At 39.5% G+C, this 19381-nt stretch overlaps 1 protein-coding gene across 6 annotated transcripts in view; it reads left to right on the forward strand.

The window, feature by feature from the left end:
* EPHA6 (EPH receptor A6) overlaps positions 1-19381 on the forward strand; it is an 875247-nt gene that overhangs the window by 43424 nt on the left and 812442 nt on the right. For all 6 annotated transcript variants that reach the window (XR_010599810.1, XM_065589211.1, XM_005283660.5 and 3 more), the window contains exon 2: positions 3561-3625. Coding sequence is in view for 5 of the 6 variants with exons in the window: in XM_065589211.1 (XP_065445283.1) it covers positions 3561-3625 (65 nt within the window). In the remaining variant the exon portion in view is untranslated. The remainder of the gene's footprint in view (positions 1-3560; positions 3626-19381) is intronic.

Here is a 19381-nt window from a genome sequence, read left to right on the forward strand (position 1 = left end):
TTCCTTGATTCAACAAGTGGTGGATGCTGAACACTTTTCCTCCCAGGCTCTAATAACTGTTGGAGTGGCCAATCTTTCTTGATGTAGTGGGAATCTCTTGCACGACTATCCCATTCGCAGAGAAAACAGCAGTACTTTGTGTATCCAGTCTGCAGACCAAGCAAAAGAGCAACAACCTTCAAATCGCCACAAAGCTGCCACTGATGTTGGTCATAGTTTATGCACCTCAAAAGTTGTTTCATGTTGTCACAGGTTTCCTTCATATGGACTGCATAACCAACTGGAATTGATGGCCATTATGCAGTAAAACAGCTTTAAGACTTGTCTTTGATGAATCAATGAACCGTCTCCACTCATCTGGATCATGAACGATGTTGAGGGCTGCCATCACACCATCAATGTTGTTGCAGGCTACAAGATCACCTTCCATGAAGAAGAATGGGACAAAATCCTTTTGACGGTCACGGAACATGGAAACCCTAACATCACCTGCCAGGAGATTCCACTGCTGTAGTCTGGAGCCCAACAGCTCTGCTTACTCTTGGGTAGTTCCAAATCCCTGACAAGGTCATACAGTTCACCTTGTGTTATGAGGTGTGATTCAGAGGAGGAGGATGGGAGAAAATGTGGGTCCTGTGACATTGATGGTTCAGGACCAGAAGTTTCATCCTCTTCCTCTTCCTTGTCTGACTCAAGTGAGAATGATTCTGGTGCATCAGGGACCGGCAGTCCTTCTCCGTGGGGTACTGGGCGTATAGCTGGTGGAATGTTTGGATAATGCACAGTCCACTTTTTCTTCTTTGACACACCTTTCCCAACTGGAGGCACCATGCAGAAGTAACAATTGCTGGTATGATCTGTTGGCTCTCTTCAAATCATTGGCACTGAAAAAGGCATAGATTTCCTTTTCCTGTTCAATCACTGGCCAAGATTTGTTGTACAAGTGTTGCAGCATATGTGTGGGGCCCACCTCTTGTCCTGATCTCCAATTTTGCAGCCAAAATAAAGGTGATAGGCTTTACATAGTGGTTATACTGCACTTTTGTGATGCAAAAGTCACTTCACCACAAACATAGCAGAAGTTATCTGCACTGTTCACACAAGTACGAGGCATCTCTGCTCACTTTGGCTAAACAGAAATGTGTCCCTTTGCAAAATCAAACACTGACAAATAAGAGAGCACGACACTGTATGGTTTCTAGAGCTGATATAGGGCAATTTGTTCAGCAGAGTGATGTAAGCTTCATTATGATTGCATCATCCAGGACTTCTAGGAATAACATGATGCAATTCATATAATGTATGACTCAATACCAGCTTCAGATTGCATCATTCATTGTTTTGCCTAAAAAGCAAATATTGTCCAAACCCAGTCATAGATTTATTCATAGATCCAGTCAAAGATGTATTTTAGTCATTTCTGGTTTAAATTGAGATCCCTTCCCTTTATAACTCACTTATCCTCCGCCATTCCCAAGTCAAGGGTCGTATATACTGACCCAATCGCATATCTTGAAAACTAGAGCCAATCAACAATTTTAAGCATCATTTTCATTCTCAGTGACCCAGAATTAGTAAAGTTTGACTACATTTATTTCAGAAGCATTTTGGCTGTAGAGCAGTGTTAAAATTAACACAGATGTTGTGTGTATGTAACTCTCGCTAGTAGTTTTGAGGCTCATCCAATTCTTGTTGAATTCAGTGGGTGATGGTTTGGGACCTTTCTAGAGCCTCTGAGGGATTACTATTTAATTAGTACTTCAGGTTCTGCTGGGGGAGCTCACACCTTATTTATTTTTTGCCCATGACAGAAAGGTGTTTGTTTGTTTTTAATCCGAACTCGATTATGTGATGGCGATTATTGTAAAAACAAATGCATCTGTCTTACAAGATGTAAATCTAAATGTATCATAATTTCAATTATTAATATACTCTAGTTTTGAAAAGTTGATACTCATTACATGTATAGCTTTGTTTGATCCCAGAAACCATTACTCAAGCAAGCAGTTCAAACTCAAGGGTATTGTCCAACTGAAGTAAAGGTTACTCCCTCTTGCTGACTCTTTGTACCTGCTTAGTCTGTGAACTGCTTGAGGTAGGGACTGTCCCTTTAGGACAGCTGGAAAATCATGAGAACCATGGGGTTGTTACCACAAACAAATAAGACATGAGTGGTGCATAGTTCATTTCCTAGCTAGCTGTTCAGGGGTGTGAACTTCATCTGTTCTGAGCCATGGGTGTAGCAATAAGTGTAAATCTTACCTTCTTGTGTGATGAAAGTAACAACAACCCAATATTACCAGGACTGTATCTTATAAGTACCTCAACTTTGATCTTGCTGTTGAAAAGTAAAATGGTACTTGTGAAAGAGCTAGGCTGGCTGTTCAGTGTGTGTGTGTGTGTGTGTGAGAGAGAGAGAGAGAGAGAACTGTAGGATGCAACTTAAAAAAATATTCTTCTCAGAAACCTGGTTGATACTTTTTTAAAAACACTATAACTGGGGAAATAGAAATAACAGTGCTAGTCAACAATGAATTTTATATCTCAATCTTAGCTTATGATTCTGATATGGGACCATAAGGTCAAACATAACTGTTTGATTAGTACAGGTACAATCTGGCATATCTCAAGATACTGAATTTACTGACAGTTTTACAAGTTCTGAATTGTGTGTTGTTTTTGCATAATTAAGACAGGAAAGAAACCCAGTTTGCTATGCTTTTTTATTTGAACACCTATAAACTCAAAAATCTTTTCGAAAAGAATGTTTTTATTACCTTTGTCAGTGTAATGATATCCAAACCTTGTGTCATATAATAAAAAGTATACATGAAAATTGCAAAAGATTCACAGTATACAACATTTTGGAAATGATAGTATCTTTTAGCACTTAATCCAAATAGACTAGCAAAACTGATTATAGTCAGACTCTCTAGTTGTTTTGTTATTGTTCTACAGATTCAGTTACAAATGATGACATATAAAATGGAGATAATGACCTTTATAAAGTGCTTTTGAGATGTACCAGTGAAAAGTGCTATGTTAGAGCTAAATGGTGGTGGTATTATATTGATTGATTGTATTATTTCTTAGCATTTTACCCCAATTACATTTAACTTTAAAATGTGGAAATGACTTAAACTCTGTTTTTCTTCATTTTTAAAGTTCACAAAGCTTGAATCCAGAAACACATCTGAATGAAAACTTTCCCAAATTTCCAGGTGGGGCTGGCATCTGGAACTGGGTTTCCTCATTCAGGCATATCTAGTTATAACCACAATGGAGTAATACACTTTTAAATTACACTGTAGGAAAAGATTGAATTTTCATATAATTAGTCATATCTTCTGAGATTTAACTATGAAAGGTAAACACAAAGCTAAAATTCTACTAGTAGTTACAGCCAAGCAACCACATTGACTTTAGTGGGATTAAACCAGTGTTGTAGAGGTAGAATTAGCCAAATTAATGCAGGCCTGGTATTTAAATTATTTTGCTCTATTTCTATGTCTAGAACAAATAAATATCTAATATATATATACATATATTTTTATTTCTAGTGGTGTTGCTTGATACTACAGCTGCAATTGGAGAACTAGGATGGAAAACCTATCCTTTAAATGGGGTAAGTCAAGTTCTTGTTTTGCTTTTGTTGTCCTTTTTATTCAGCACTCTGGCATTTCAACAATCGAATGGACTAGTTCTGCTAAATGGATACTTTCCTGCAGTATGTACTAATGGAAAAGATTTTGGGATAGTAAAATAAAGAATTTGAATTGTAGTTAACACTAAAAGCCCCAAGAATAACAAGTAAATATGTGCACATATTAGGCCTGGTCTACACTAACCCCCCAATTCGAACTAAGGTACGCAACTTCAGCTACGTGAATTACGTAGCTGAAGTCGACGTCCCTTTGTTCGAACTTACCGCGGTCCAGACGCGGCAGGCAGGCTCCCCCGTCAACTCCGCGTACTCCTCGCAAGATTACCGGGGTCGACGGGGAGCACTTCTGGGTTCAATTTATCGCGTCCAGACAAGACGCGATAAATCGAACCCAGAAGTTCGATTGCCTGCCGCCGAACCAGCGCGTAAGTATAGACAGTACCATCAGCTGCTACTTCTATAGGGAATGGTCTGTCAGGATTTCTCACATGTCTGTAGTTGAAGGTTTGTAATTCAGTTATGAATATCTTTTCTGTTTTTAAATCAGGACCAAGCTTTCTTTAAATTTAATAGAAAAAAATAATTTATCCATTTTATTACAGTAGTTTGAAACAATTTATGTGATGAAAGTGGCATTTTTGACTCCACTGTCTGATGGCATGATTCCAACTGTTAATTCTGAAAGCCTATTAAAATATTGTAAAAGAGTGAAAACAAAGCTATCAAAGTTTAGAAAATGTATATATTTATGTAAAATGGCTTTTTCCTATATGACATTTTTAATCCAAAGTTCAGTATCCTAGATAATGTTTTACACAATTGCACGGTATTGTTGATCTAGATTGACATGACAAGAGACACAGGGTGCTTTGTAGGGCACAAAGCCTCAGAGCTTTGCAGATGGCTGGCATGCTTGGAGATGATGTGGCCAGACTGGGAGGGAGAAGAAGGGTGTGCTTTTTTTAGTGTAACCACTTGAGAAATATTTGAGGCTGAACTTCAAATGGTGTATTGCTCTTTCCACCTGTCCAATGCTCTTAACAGCACATCTATCCTTTTTAGTTTCACTTTTAATTAAGATACAGTATACTGAAGCAATTAAGTCCTTTTTATATGTTGGGTCCTTATCCTAAGGACGCCCTAAGTTTAGCTATCTCTTGCCTTGTGTGTCATTCCTTTTCATGTTGGGTGGTATTATCTTTTAATTGCTGTATATGATGCATGTGCTGCGTTGACTTCTGAAACAAACTGAGATATAGAGCACCGATGGTATTTTGTATTCTTTCTTTGTGGGTTTTTCTTTCTTGCAACACATTCTAGAAGGAAATAAAGTTGTCCATCCTCAGCACCTTAATAATCTGTTCTTTAAAAGTGCCGCTAGTGTCTGCCCTCAGGGTCTCCAAGCAATGTGATATTTCTTATTCTCAGCCTGTTTTCAAAATAATGGATTACATTTTTCAGGCTTTTCCAGTCCTTTGTATTCTTAGACAAGATTCTTTCTCTGTTAATATGTATCTCGGTATGTTACACTTTGTTTGCAGTCTCATCTAGCCTGAATCCTAAATTCTGAAGGTTTTCTTTGGAAATTATGGACAAAATAAACAGGCTCAGCTGGAGTGGAGCACCCGCAGGGACACCTCTTAAAGAAGAAGAGGAGGTTACTCACCCTGTTCAGTAACTGATGTTCTTCGAGATGCATGTCCCGGTGGATTCTCCACTACCCACCCTTCTGCCCTCTACTTCAGAGTTGGGGTAGCCTCTGTTGTAGAGAAGGAACTGAGGAGACCAGTTGCGCACGCATACTATTAAGGTACACTCAGAGTGGGGGGGGCAGGCGCTGTGCGTGCACGACCGGTACGAATACTGCTGTAAAAATCTCTGAGTGAAGGCACAGGGACGCACTGACACCTGGAGTGGAGCACCCTCAGGGACACTCATCTCGAACAAAGTCAGTTACTGCATAGGGTGAGTAACCTCCTCTTTTCAAGGCAGAACTCTGTGCCAATTTGATGAAGAAGAAAACTCACCACCTTCACTCTCACTCACTCTCACACACACACACACACACACACACACACACACACACACACACACACACACACACACACGAAAGGCAACAAAATGGCAAATAAAAACTTCCAACATTTCCTTATCCCAGTGTGGAAATAGCCCTTGCAGAAATATAGGGAATTGTCTGGCCTCATGAATTGACACTTTGAATAGAGTCTTTTCTGTCTACATGTGGCAACCCCTTTTTTTATTGTATTGATTTTGAATCAAGGATATCAGTTTAGCTGTATGTGACATTCCATGAGTCTGAATTTAACATCCATTTTATATGTCTTGTTGTTTAGCTCTTTAAGAGACTACTCAAAGTTAATTGGTTGGAGAGAAGCTAGCCTAATTAGGTCAGCTTTTTGCTATTGTAAGGGCACGTTTTATGTTTTCTCAATATTTCTATTTTTGTTTTTGACACTATGACTTAACTCTTTATATACTAAGCTATAATCATGTAAAAGTGAAATGATCACACTGGCAACAAAAGGCTCAAATCCAGTATGCAGGGTTTTTTTTGTAAGTTGCCTGGAACTTTCTAGAATGAGAGCCATCTCTTGTTAGTACATTAATACTCCTCTTAGGGTTATAGAAACTTGGTGAACTCACTAAAATGACCTCTAATAAACTGAAATGAAAATCAGTATTTTTTCCCCTATGCTGTCAAATACTGTGGTACAATCCAGACCAGTGAGCGTATGTGCCTCTACCTGCTCTGCAGCCTTGGGTGGCTCACAATGCTTTGCTGATGTAGCTCCTGACCTGGGCTCCTCACAAACAGCCAAAGAGGCTGCAGATCACACCGAGTGCCTATGAATAGCTGCAGCCTGCCAGCAGCACTCTGGCTTCCTCCAGCCTTGGCTATTACCTGCAGAGTGACCTCAACATACTCCCAGTCCCTGATTTTCTCCAAAAAACATGTGTTATGCACCCACTCAGCCCTCTCCTGGGCAGTTCAGACATTAGAGGTCTGTTTTTCCCTGTAAGGAGTCAATATACAAGCATTTGCTATTTTAAACTGGAGTTATCCAACAATTCAGATTAAACACAACACTGGATTAGTTAAATAAAACAAGTTTATTTAACTACAGAGAGATTAAGTGAGTACAAGTACAAGGTATTAAAGTCAGAAATGGTTACAAGAGAAATAAAGATAAAATGCTTCCTAGTAGCTAAGACTTGGCTTGGTTCAAGGTTAAATCCTTACCACAGGTTTCCCGCAACATTGCTGAATGAAATTTTCAAATCAAAATCTCTCATTAAGTCCAAAAGGTGAAAAAGAGAGAGAGTACCTGGACAGTTTTGCACCTCCCTTTTTATAGTCCTCTCACTCTTGAAAATGCATTTTTGTGGGGGTACCTCTAGATGAAGTTCCTTCCAGTTGTGAGGATGGAGGCATGGAGTCTCATGGATGGTGGTTAAAATGCAAATCAATCTGTTCCTGTCCCTCTTCGCTGCCAATGAATGCCACTTGACCAATGATTGCAATCATCTTTGACACCCGGCTAGAGGTGTCAGTTTGTCTTTTTTTCTCTTTGAGAAATAGATTACCCTCCCTCCCCCAGACTTTTCTGGCAAGCACAATTTAGTCATAACTTCAGTTTATGTTCATAACTTTACAAATGTTCCTACATACATTTCACTATGATATTGTTGACCAGTGAGCTGTTTGTTTTCAAATGATGCCTTGCAAGGCATATTTTGTACAAGATTATTACAATAGTGTCTTTGGATGTGAATACAGGGGTACATTCAGTCACATACACCTGTCCCAAGATCCCCCCATCAAGTTGTGTGGATTTACAATAACATTTTCTTCAGAGAAAATATTTTTAAGTGATGTTAAAATAGGGGAAATGATTCACTGACTGGGGAGCAGGGAGTGAAACTGACTATTTTCTCTTAGTTTGTGCATTTGACAGAACTGCTTGTTTAATAATTACACTGATCATAGATGTCGCTTGGAATAATAAAAGGTTAAAACTGTGTTCAGGCAGAAATATGATTTTAAGATTCAGTGATTGGAGAATGCTTATCAGTGTAAACCTAATTGTAGGGGACTTTTTTGAGTTTTATTTAGTGCTATTTTGGTCACATCTGATTGAAAAAGGATGTCTCCATTAAATTAGAGAGCGGTATTCGTGATAGGCTACCTAAGTTTTCTACCTCAGTCAGGGATACATGTGACACTTCCAGCATAAAATACTCTTCATTTCGAAATAAATCAGTCATTCCAACACTTCCCCCACCCCCTTCCTGCAAATAAATCCTTCATTGCAATACTTCCTCTCCATAAATAATCAATTCTGTGTTCTTCCTTACCAAGGATCTATCTATCCTTTACTCCAACCCCTTGCAACTCACCATACTTCCAACTCCCCAGCACCACATGGAGGTTATTTTAAGTGTCACCTGGCAGCTATTCCTCACAATAACAAGAGCAGATCCTTCTGGTGGCGGGTGGGTAGTTGTATTATTGAGAAGTGAGTAGATCTGTCCAAACTGCTGGTAATATGGGAGGTGAGTCTCTCCTAAATAAGGAGGAACAGGTTTTTCCTGTGGTAGTAAGGTTGGGGTGGGGGGAGCAAATGGGGGGGTGGTGTCCAGACTCCCTCAGAGTACCAAGTCTTTAATCTCTGAGCAGGACATGTAGGCTCTGTTGGGGAGAGGGGATGTATTGCTAGGCTTGTACTGTGCAGCAGAAGTTTTATTATTAATGATATTAAATGTAGTGCCAAGATGCCCCCACCAGAAATCAAGGCCCAAGTGTGCTAAGTGCTGTACATAAACATTAGTAAGAGCAGTCCCTGCCTTAAAGAGCTTACTTTAATAGACAAGACAAAGGGTGGGAGAGACCAAGTACTATCCTTATTTTAGAGACCAGGAAAACTTAGGTACAGGATATTAAGTGACATGTGCAAGGTCACAGAAGAAGTCTCTTGGGAGATCAGGGTTCAACTCCAGCTCTAAATCACAATCCAATGCCTTTAGCACAAGAATATCCTTACTTTCTAGAATATCCTAGATTATATGTTCTGTGCACTGCTGGAATAGTCAAATGCACATGGAGAGGTAATAAAGAATTCCTTACCTATGCACTTTTCGCCATACTGGTGGGGAGCAGGGGGAGCAGCACAAGGGGGAAGTTTCTCTTGTCACAGCTGTTCCTGACATTCCCGGTAGTTGCTTGAGTGAACAGCAGTTAGTTCAGTGTCATCCGCAGAAAGCACTAAAAAATGTGAATGAGTAGAGCCAGATCTAGAATTTCAGATTGAGCCTATGAGACACCAATTCTTGCCCCACCCTATCTACCCTTATCATACTGCTATGCATGGGGCCACAGTCAATATTTCGGGGAGGGCTAGTAGAATGATTACTTGGGGTATACTTTAAAATTAATTGATTTTAATTATACATGTAGATTAGATTAGTTTCTCTAAAGGAAGATTGTCTGCTGCTGATACAAGAAAAAACACTATATCCAGCAAGCTCAGATGTTCCCTCCATAGCTTTATCTCTAGATGCAGAGAAGGCCTTTGGTAGGGTTGAATGACCTTATCTAATAGCTGTCCTAAAATATTCAGATTTGGACCAATACACTGACCCAATTCAGGTATATTATAACTCTCCCCTCACTTCACTATAAACTAAGGAAATTATTTCTCCCACATTTCAACTAGAAAGAGGGACACCGGCAGGTCTGCCTCCTCTCACATCTCCCTAATCTCTCCTGAAGCACTGGCAATGGACATATGTCAGCACTCAGCCACTGAAGGTGTGACTATAAACAGGAAAGCATACAAAATCAGTGTACATGCTGATGACATTTTTGAAGACTTTAGCCTCATCAATCCCATCATTATTGAATGTAGTTGACTTTTTTGAGAAATCCCTAGTTTTGGTATTAACTTGAATAAATCCGCAAGCAACGAATATATTCAAAAGATTAGATCCTTTCAGTTTCAGCATTTTCCATTTTCAATATGCAAGGAAATAACTTCTTTAAGTGTTAGTTTTTGGAACATTAGGACAAATCTTGTTTCTGTAAATACGGACTACATATTAAGAGGTTTCCAAGGATGTAGAGAGGTGGTGTCTCCTCCCTCTTTTCTTGCTGGGGAGAATAGATTTACCCAAAATGAATATCTGCCCAAGATTGACTTATATCATTAGCCTCCTTCACTCTTTGCTCAACTAATTGGATTATCATGCAGTTTATATGGGATAAAAAATAGCCTTGCTTGTCACACAAGTTCCTTAAAAAAAATCCTGAGAAACTGGAGATATGGGGTTGCTAGATTTGTACCTAGCTAACATTTCAAATGTAGTGGTTCCCCTCCAGTGGCTGTGTTTACACACCAGCCTGGTTTGAGATAGGAAAAAAAGCTTAGCTTGCTGTTTGATTTCCTCTCTTCTTGTATATACCTTAAGAAGCTACCCCCACCCTGGAGGAAAAATCCAGTCTTCCAATCTACATGCGACATTCTGCAATCTGCTGAGACAATTAAAGCAATCTGATCTTACTAATTCTCTTCTCATACCATTATGGGATAACCTGTGTATCAGGATCAAGGCAAAATCCACACTTAAGACAGTTTGGATAGCCAAAGGATGTACCAAAAAAATATTTATATAATATGAGATGATAGACTGGTCTTCATTCAATTACATGCATAACAAATATCAGCTACCACTTTTTCACAGTTCCTTCTTCAGTGTCAATGCTCAAGGAATCATGAAAGGATAGGGAAGAACTGGTTTCTTTCACTCTCTCACTTCTAGAAGAACATGTTAATAAATATGGAAACAAATCACTTTGTAGGAATTAAGGTGTTTTACTGCTTTGTAATAATCTCTCAATCTCAATTGCAAAGAAAAAAAAGGGAGAAAGAATTTAGCCTTTACTATTTTAACAGAAACCTGGGAGGATATCTAGCTTAATGTGAAAGATACTTCAAGTTCTTTATCCTTGTGATTCTTCCAGAACAAGATATTAAGCAGGGACTACTGGACTCCAGAACATTTAAGGGTAGATTACATCTCCAGCACTCACTGTGTGTTACCAAACAGTCACATGTCAACCTTTTGCCCATCCTCTATACCTGTCAAAAATGCATGTGTTCTGGAATGCCATGTTCAGTGCTCTCTCAAACTGAGTGCCACTATCTTTCCTTCTCCAAACTTGTATGTTTTAAGGGTGCAGAATGAGTAGGTATTACCAGTTAACATTGTGCAATAGATTGCAGTAACTATTTTAGTGGCCAAAAGAGTTTGTTGGAAAAAATGGAAATCTGCAGTTCCTACCTTGTACATAGACTGGCTTAGCGAGCACTCTACTGCTGCATTAATGGAAAAAATGACTGTCTAATAGAAACATTTTGGGGAATAATGAGGATGTCTGATTACACATGAAATTATTGCATAGTTTTGCAGTTTAGTGTGTATATATTGGTCCCTTATACTAATAGGTTATGTTTTTACTTATTTATCCATTTAAACACTTTGATACCCTGCACGACTTCTGTGGGTTTGTGGATGGGTTTGTGTGTGTATTTTGTTCTGCAAATAATGACAATTTTGTTTTATTTCATTGTGTTTGTTTTATATAAAAATGTCTTTTTTAAAAAAACTTTTAAGTACCTGTGGAGTGAAACTAGATCTCTAGCAACCCCAAAGCACCACTTCTTCTTCAGGCAGTGAAGCCCAGCTGCTTGCTTCTTTCAACCGTAGGGTTCCATTAGCATCAGTTTATATTGTCTTACATTTTTCCAGGGAATCCTTCCGAGGAAAAGACATAGAGATGATATTTGTAATGAACGTAGAGATTCCTTTTTAGCAGAAAGGGCCAAATACACTTTCATAAGACAATACCCCAGAAATGTGGTTTAATTAGGTTGCAACTTTATTAAGTAACACATCTGGGAATTATCCCATCAGGATGTATGATAGTTTTGCTAGAGACCACTTTGAACTAGCTGGAGGTTGGAGATTTGAAGGCTGGCTGGATTGAAGATAACTTTCTTCCCAGAAGGTGGATTGAGGGGAAAATAATCATAATCCTGGTCAAATAAAAGTTACAACAATGCATTTAAACTAGAGTTTTGAAGTGTAATCAGTCATGAAAGAGACTCGGGTGTTGAGGACTGCTGCTGTAAGTACATTACATCATAGTTCAAAGGCAGTCCCTAGTTCTTCAAAAGTATATGTAAACTAAATGCATTGGCAAAGCAACAAGCCAAAATATCAAGCTGTCATTACCTGAAAGCAGTCTATTATATGGATGTTTGGTTATTACTCCAAAAAATGGGTCATCTCTGGGATTGTGAACACTAACCATGCAAACAACAGCTATAAATGTAGGGAGAAGGAAAATCCTAGCTAAGAACATTGGAACAAACCCCTGCTCCTAGAAAGACATCCAGGCCAAATGCTAGGCCAAATTCTGCCTTCTGTCATATCAGCACAACCACAATGAAGTTAGTTATACCCATGCACAAGCCTCAAATTTGAGGTTCCAGAGTGTCACAGGGAATAATTTGAAGACCATGGGGTTTAACAGATGTAACTGTGAGGGTAGGATTTCTCCTGAAGAATTTTTGTTGGTGGTGGTAATGCAAAAAAGGGAAAGTCTGGCTTTCAGATCCCATGAGGAATTTGCAAGTGTGGCATTAAGAAAAAAAGAATTACTATTAAAATAGCTATTTTGATCTGGGAATCAGATATAATAAGCATGGAGCTTCATATACAATTTTTTAGAGTCACGTTTGAGGGTAAAATACCACTAAACCCTGCCCTCCCCCCCCCCCCCAAAAAAAAAAAAAACAAAAAAAGGTGAATTGCAAGGCATTTTCTGGTAATGAATGATACTCTGCCAGGATTTGACAACGGGGCATAGCCAAGAGACATTAAATTCCTTGGAAGAACTTTGTCTGTTATTATAAGATGATGAGGGAGGGTAATTAAACACTTCTTTAATCCTGTGCTTTAAGAATTGTTTCTATCGGGGCATCCTTTGTACATTAACCTTTTATATAAATAACACATGCATACCACATTGTTAGACCCTTTAAAATGAATAATAAAAAGTCACATTATGGATACATTTTATATTAGCACTTAGAGGCCCCAGACAGATTGAGGACTAATTGTGCTCTGTACTGTACAAACAGTGGCTGCTCTTGCCCCAAAGAGACTGCAGTCTGAAAAATAAGACATAACAGACTGGAAATGAATAAGCAGCTTGTAGAGAGGCAGCGAGGAGAAAGTATAAGATTACAAACTTAATAGGATAGTTCAGCATAGACTAACTGTATGCACAATTAGAAGCCAATCATCAGCAGTAGTAACAAAGTAGTTTATAGATAGTTTTGTCACTATTTATAAAGCTGTTATGCAAATATGTTGTACAAATATATGACATACCCTTTTTATAGTATCTCTTTCATCCATGTTGCATTTGGGTAGTATTCAATACAAATATCTTTCTAAAAAAGATAAGAGATTCACATACACAACTAGACCTGTTGATGCTATATCACATCTGCTAAGCAGAACAATTTTTCTTGCTGATTTTCCAGCAGGATGACCTCTAACTGGGACATCAAGCTGGGAGACTGTCATCTCCATTTCATCCTCCATGGCTGTTCAAATGTTTAACATAAACCACTCCAAGGGAGGTAAAACCATGTTGTATCAACATAGTTGATTCAACGATATCAATTTAATAGCACTGCATATGGCTCTTAATGCGGCTATTTTTCTTTCTTGTCTAAGAATATTAGTTTTTCTACAGCTGAGTTGTCTTTGCCTCCTTACCTCTGTAGAGGTTTTCAAGACCATTAAAATCTCTGCATTAAAAAAAAAATATTTTTGGGTTGAGAGGAAATACATATATCTAAGCTCTTAATCCTTAAAGAAGATATAGAAGTGCTACTAGTCAAAATATCTGAGGTTTTTGTCTTTAAAATAGTCTTAACAAAATCACTTCAGTTAAAACTAGTTCATATGTTCAGTGCATTGAAATCCAATGCAAAAAATGAAATGTTAAATTATCCTTTAACCTAATTTTGATAAGCTAGTGGAACTTACTTAGTATCAACCTGTAGGGATCTGGTGCAGATCCTAGAGCCCATGTGTAGTTGTGGACAAGAGGTGGCCTTGTTCAGGGCAGCATTCCTGGTAGTGTGTTTTGGAGCTTTTAGGGTCAGCAAGCTAGTACCTGGGTCAAGTAGGGAGTCTTCTGGAAGGGCTATGGAATTGAGGGGTGATCGATTATATTAGCCTTGAGGAGGTCAAAGATGGATCAAGCAGGCTCGGCTGAATCCGCTTTTACAGGAGGGTGGTGAGCCCAGGATCTGCCCTGTAGAGGCTATGAAAACAGAGAAGACCAGGGAGGGATGGGCCCCTCTTTATTCACAGTGACAGGAGTCCCCTCACAACATTCCAGTTTGTTGCAGTTTTAAGATGAGAACTGATGAGATTGGGGCTTTCAGAGCATGAATTTGGTTCTCGCTAATTCAGGACTGGGGCAGCAGCTGGGTATGGCGGTTGAGGCAATTGGGCAATGGCATTCTGAAACATACAGAATGTGTGTGAGATCCCAAGTGGGAATCAGTGTTAATTTTCCCTTGTGCTTGCATTCTGGATTCTTGAAAGTTTAGAGCTGTGAGAACAGTATTGTTCACTGGGTGCATAGGTGGGCTCCCAGGTTGTTTGCGGGTTCACAGCTGGTCGTTGGTGATGAAGCAGTCTAGAGCTGGCGTTGGAGGAGGGGCATGTAATGGGACCAGCTGATGCCCCTTCTTTACGCAGTTGTGGCCCATGAGCAGCACCAGATATGATTGTGATTCACCTCAGAGATGGGGGAAATGACTTGGGAACATATAATGGGGTGAACTTAATGTTCAGAGCTAAAAAGGGATTTTGGACAAATCTGAGAACTTTTCCCAGGATTAAAAATTATTTGGTCGGACATGTTGCAACACACTGTGTGGTGCGGAGCTGTAAAGCTCCCTCAGGTCGACAACGCTGCGAGGTATGTGAACAGGGAGGTGGGCAAATTCATAGGTGGCGTAGGTGGACTTGATAATTTCTCATCCAGGCATAGCGCACGGGATATCTGAGTTATTCTGGGAGGATGGAATCCATCTGCCAGACTTGAGAGCTGATACGTTTTTGGCCAATACTAAAGAAGGCAGTAGTAGATGTCTGGGAATCCAGCCAGGTATTTGGTGGCAGGAGAGAGGCAGCTAAATTAATTGCTAGTTCCTCCTTGTGGCAAATGTCCAGTGCATGTACTCCCGAGGGAATTAATGCAGAGATCAGATAAAATGGACTGGGAAAGGATTTAAAGGAGTGGAAATGGGGGTGAGGGTCTGGACTTCTATGACTGGTATGGCAGGCAGTCAATCTCCCTTCTTTAAACCTCATTCAAGGTGAAGGTAAATGAGGTCCCATTAGTGGGTTGACTGGGAACTAGGATGGATAAAGCACAGGGCTTCCAGCAACCCCCTGAGTATATGTAAATGCCTATGGAATTACTTGCTCTGTTCTACTTTATCCACCAGATACTCCCAGCAATAAAGTTGCAGCCTAATTAAACCACATCTAGTGTCTACTGCCCTTCATCTGGCATAGCTGGACAATAGTATATTAGGCCCTATATTTGTCTTTTCTGTAAAATTTAGTTTCTAAATATTCTCCAGATAGTAAATACATTCTTTGGGAACTTTAAAAAAAAAAAAAGAAAAAACAAACACAAAAAACCTATTAAAAATTCTATATAACCCCTGTAAATATATGTACTCTGTGCTTGTGGGAGGTGATTTTTTCCCCTTATTTGGAGACACTTTAGTATCATGGGTTCAAAAGTTTATCTAACTGTAACGCATATTACAGTTACTGTTCATCACCAAGAGGCAGAAAGAGAACAATTAAGTGTAAATAGTGAAATGATCGTATATAGGGCATACCCACTTCTTCCTGCCTAAATGTTCTGGTCAGCGGACAGGTTGTAAGTTGGGGGTGGTGGTTTAAAGTTAAATCTCATTTGGGAAAAAAAACAGTTTTAAATTTCAGGGGAAATGGTTTTGCCATTTCTGCAAACTCCAAAATATTATGAGGTTGACAAAAAAACAAAACAAGATTAATCTGTTCCTAGTTAAAACTAATATTAGATAAAAAATAAATTATTTTACATACACACACTGCACAAAAAGATGACACCAAACTAAAAGGATGGTAAGCCTATTTGGTTACATAATTTCCCTTTTCCATGATTGTATCTTACATAGAGAGCATAAGGAAAACCAGTGTCATGGAAATGCAAGCCAGATACTGAGCATTTCTAGATGTGAACCAATGTATTTTTAGAGGCTAAGAAGTTCTGTTGACTGCAATTTAGTCAACTCATGGGAGCTATCAAGTGAAGTAGTTGCATAGGCCAACCTTGGAAATGGTTACAGAAATATTTAAGGAGTTAAGTATCTGGGTATTCTGAAAAGCAATCTCTTTGAATTGTTCAAGGACCACAGATCCATTATTTGCTACAGAAAAATAAACTATCAGCAGCAAGAGATATTCAATCTCCTGGCTTATCCAGTTGCTGCTTTTTACTTACTTTCTACTTCCAATAATTGACAGAAACTGTAGCTAAAATCAAAAGGGAAACAGTGATTCCTCGTCATAGCTCTAGAGTACAAAGAATGTCTTTCCTAAGAAGTGGATTATTTGTCTTCAATCAACATAGGATTCAATAAACTCTCTTAAAGTTTTGCAGCATCCTGATCTTACCCTAATCTCCTTCATTCAGAAAAGTTTTTGTTTGTTTGTTTGTTTGTTTTAAATGCATCTGATGCTTTCTCAGTTCTTTTGGCTCTGCTTGGTAACAATTTATTAACTCTTGTTCAGGAAGTAGGATTTTGCGTATGCATGTGCCTCAAGGGATTTACATACATGTGAAAGATTTATTTATTTATTTTTAAAAGCAGTCACAACATCACAGTGATCTACAAACTTGAGACACTTTCCAAGGTCCCAGTCCTGCCAAACATGTTTGAGTAATCCCCATTGCAAGTGACTATAAAGTAGTTAAACCTTTAGGATGTTCTATATTATAACAAGCACTAAACTTGTCACTAGCAGCTCTGGCAAATACAGAAATGTGATTGTGGTATAAGACCAACTTTGCCATCTCATTGAGTCTTGCACCAAGTTGAATCAGTCCGATGCAAGAATTAGATATGCCTGGAAACATGCCCCAAAGAGCAAATAGACTATTTTTGCAGGCTTTTTCTAAAGAAATGGATTAAACTAATGTGTATTTTTCATTTTTGTGTGTGTGTTTGCACACACATGTGCATTTGTGCATGTGGGTGGAAGGAACCTTTACTGCTTTTTTGACACTACATAAAATGTTGATTTTTGCATTTTATTACACCTAAGGCATGCAGTGTGTATACTAGTGTGCATACTCAGTTACAGGACTATGTACATGCTTGCATGTGTTCCCCATACTTACACCAGGTGTCCACATATGCTGTGCTGGACATAGGAATAACACCGTCTACATGTGTCCAGACTGCCACTATTATGCGACATTAGTGCTACCATTTCAGGGGAAGTATCCCAGGGGTCTGTGTGTCACAAGAAGACACTCTAGGAACCATTTTGCTGTGTGGTCACACACTTGCTAATTGCAGTTCCTGCTCATGTCTCTCTCCTGCCAAACTGGGTGGAAGACAGGGAGTAATGGGATGACGGTGTGGTTCCGCTCTTGCTTCTTATCACAGGATAAATGTTTATGCAATGGAGTCAGTGATCAGTGAGATGGTGGATGGAATTTGGGCAGAACTTTGACACCTCAAAGATGTCTAACCTTGAGGATCAAAGATCCAACTCATTCATGTCACCTGGTATTGGTCTGGTGAATACCAGAATTGCCATGGTATGCCTATGAGCAGACCATTTCTTCTGGTGCAGGAAGAACCAGTACAGTGTAGTGCATTCACACCATTTGGGAAGCCTGGGAAGACTAGCAGTGGCTTCCGAACTTCCAAATGAGGAAACAGAGACAAGGTGGGTGAGACAATACCTTTTATTGGACCAACATCTGTTGGTGAGAGAGGCAACTTTTGAGTTTACACAGAGCTCTTCTTCATGAACCTGTGTGAGGAAATTACACCAAGCCTCCAGTGTCAGATCACTTGATTCAGGGAAGCCATACTGGTGCTGAAACAGGTGGCTATTGCCCTGTGGAAGCTCTCAACACCAGACACCTATAAATCCATTGCAAACCACTTTGGGGTTGGAAAGTCCACTGTCATGGTTGTGAAGTTTTGCCAGGCAATTAATACTGACCTACACGAGGGTGGTTGCCATAGGAAATGTTCCAGAAATCATAGCTTGATATCAGAGGATGGGGTTTCCAAACTGTGCAGGGTTCATCAGTGGAACCCCATCATAATACTTTGCCCACCAAAAAGGGCAAGTGTGTGTGTGAACCAAAAAGGTTAGTATTCACTCATTCCATAGGATGTAGTGGACCGTAGAAGCAGATTAATGAATACCAACATGAGAAATACTAGAAAGCTTCATGACACCAGGATGTTGAGGAGATCAGGATTGTACTTGAAGGGGGAAGGAAGGATGTTATTCCTCATAAACAATGTGGTTCTCTGGTGTGTCTGTGCCAACTGTTATTTTGGAGGACCCCCTCCCTCCACTCCTAACTTGACTCATGACCCTGGGAAAAGGGAATTCAGTTACAATCTCAGTAACTACAGAATAGTCATTGAGTGCATGTTTGGTAGGCTGAAAATTGTTCGTGCTGCCTACGCACCTGTTTGGATGCCAATATAGCAAATGCTGTTCTTATAATTATCACCTACTGTGCACTCCATAATGTTTGTGAATATAAAGAGGAGTGCTTCCATCCCAAGTCAGCTAAGATATTCTGGTTTGCAAACTCTTTACACACGGCCAGATCACATCCATCTGCACACTGATCCTGGTTCTCAGTGGTCAAGTGAAATCCAGGATGTTATATGTGCACACATCTTGGAACAACAAGGAGGCAGAGGGTAACATCTGCCTGTGCCAAGGGATACCTTCACACCATGTACTGTGGCTGGAAAAGCACAAGATGGAATATTGGCACATGCTAGTGGAGCTACATAGTTTTGTGAGTTTTATTCCCCTGTAGCTATAGGTCATTAGCCATACATTCCTAAACCTATTCACTCATTACAGACAATTATAGCAGGGCATCTCCACTGGGTTATTACCTTAGGGCTGGGTTTGTGCTTTGCATGCAGTCATTGTGCAATGCTTCACTGTTCACTCTTGCTTACAAACTTCTGTTAGTAGGAGCACTCAATCCCTTTTAACAACCTTATCAACATTTGCGGGGGTGATGGGGGGCATACTCATTCTTTGTCAGCAGTGTTTACTGCCCTTTGTGGCTGTTGTGGAACACAAACCCCAAGGTTGACAGTGGTCAATATTTTATGGGGGGAAGGAGGAATGGCCATTTAATCACTGGGTAGTGGCAGATGCCTGTATTGTAACTTGAATTGTGTTTTGGTTTTCTGCATATGCACCAAGCCATAAAGACCCTTATCTACCCATTTTCTGTGTTGGGAGTTCTGCTTCATTTAGTACTAG

The sequence above is a fragment of the Chrysemys picta genome, chromosome 1 (assembly GCF_011386835.1).
Source record: "Chrysemys picta bellii isolate R12L10 chromosome 1, ASM1138683v2, whole genome shotgun sequence".
Lineage (NCBI taxonomy): Eukaryota > Metazoa > Chordata > Testudines > Emydidae > Chrysemys > Chrysemys picta.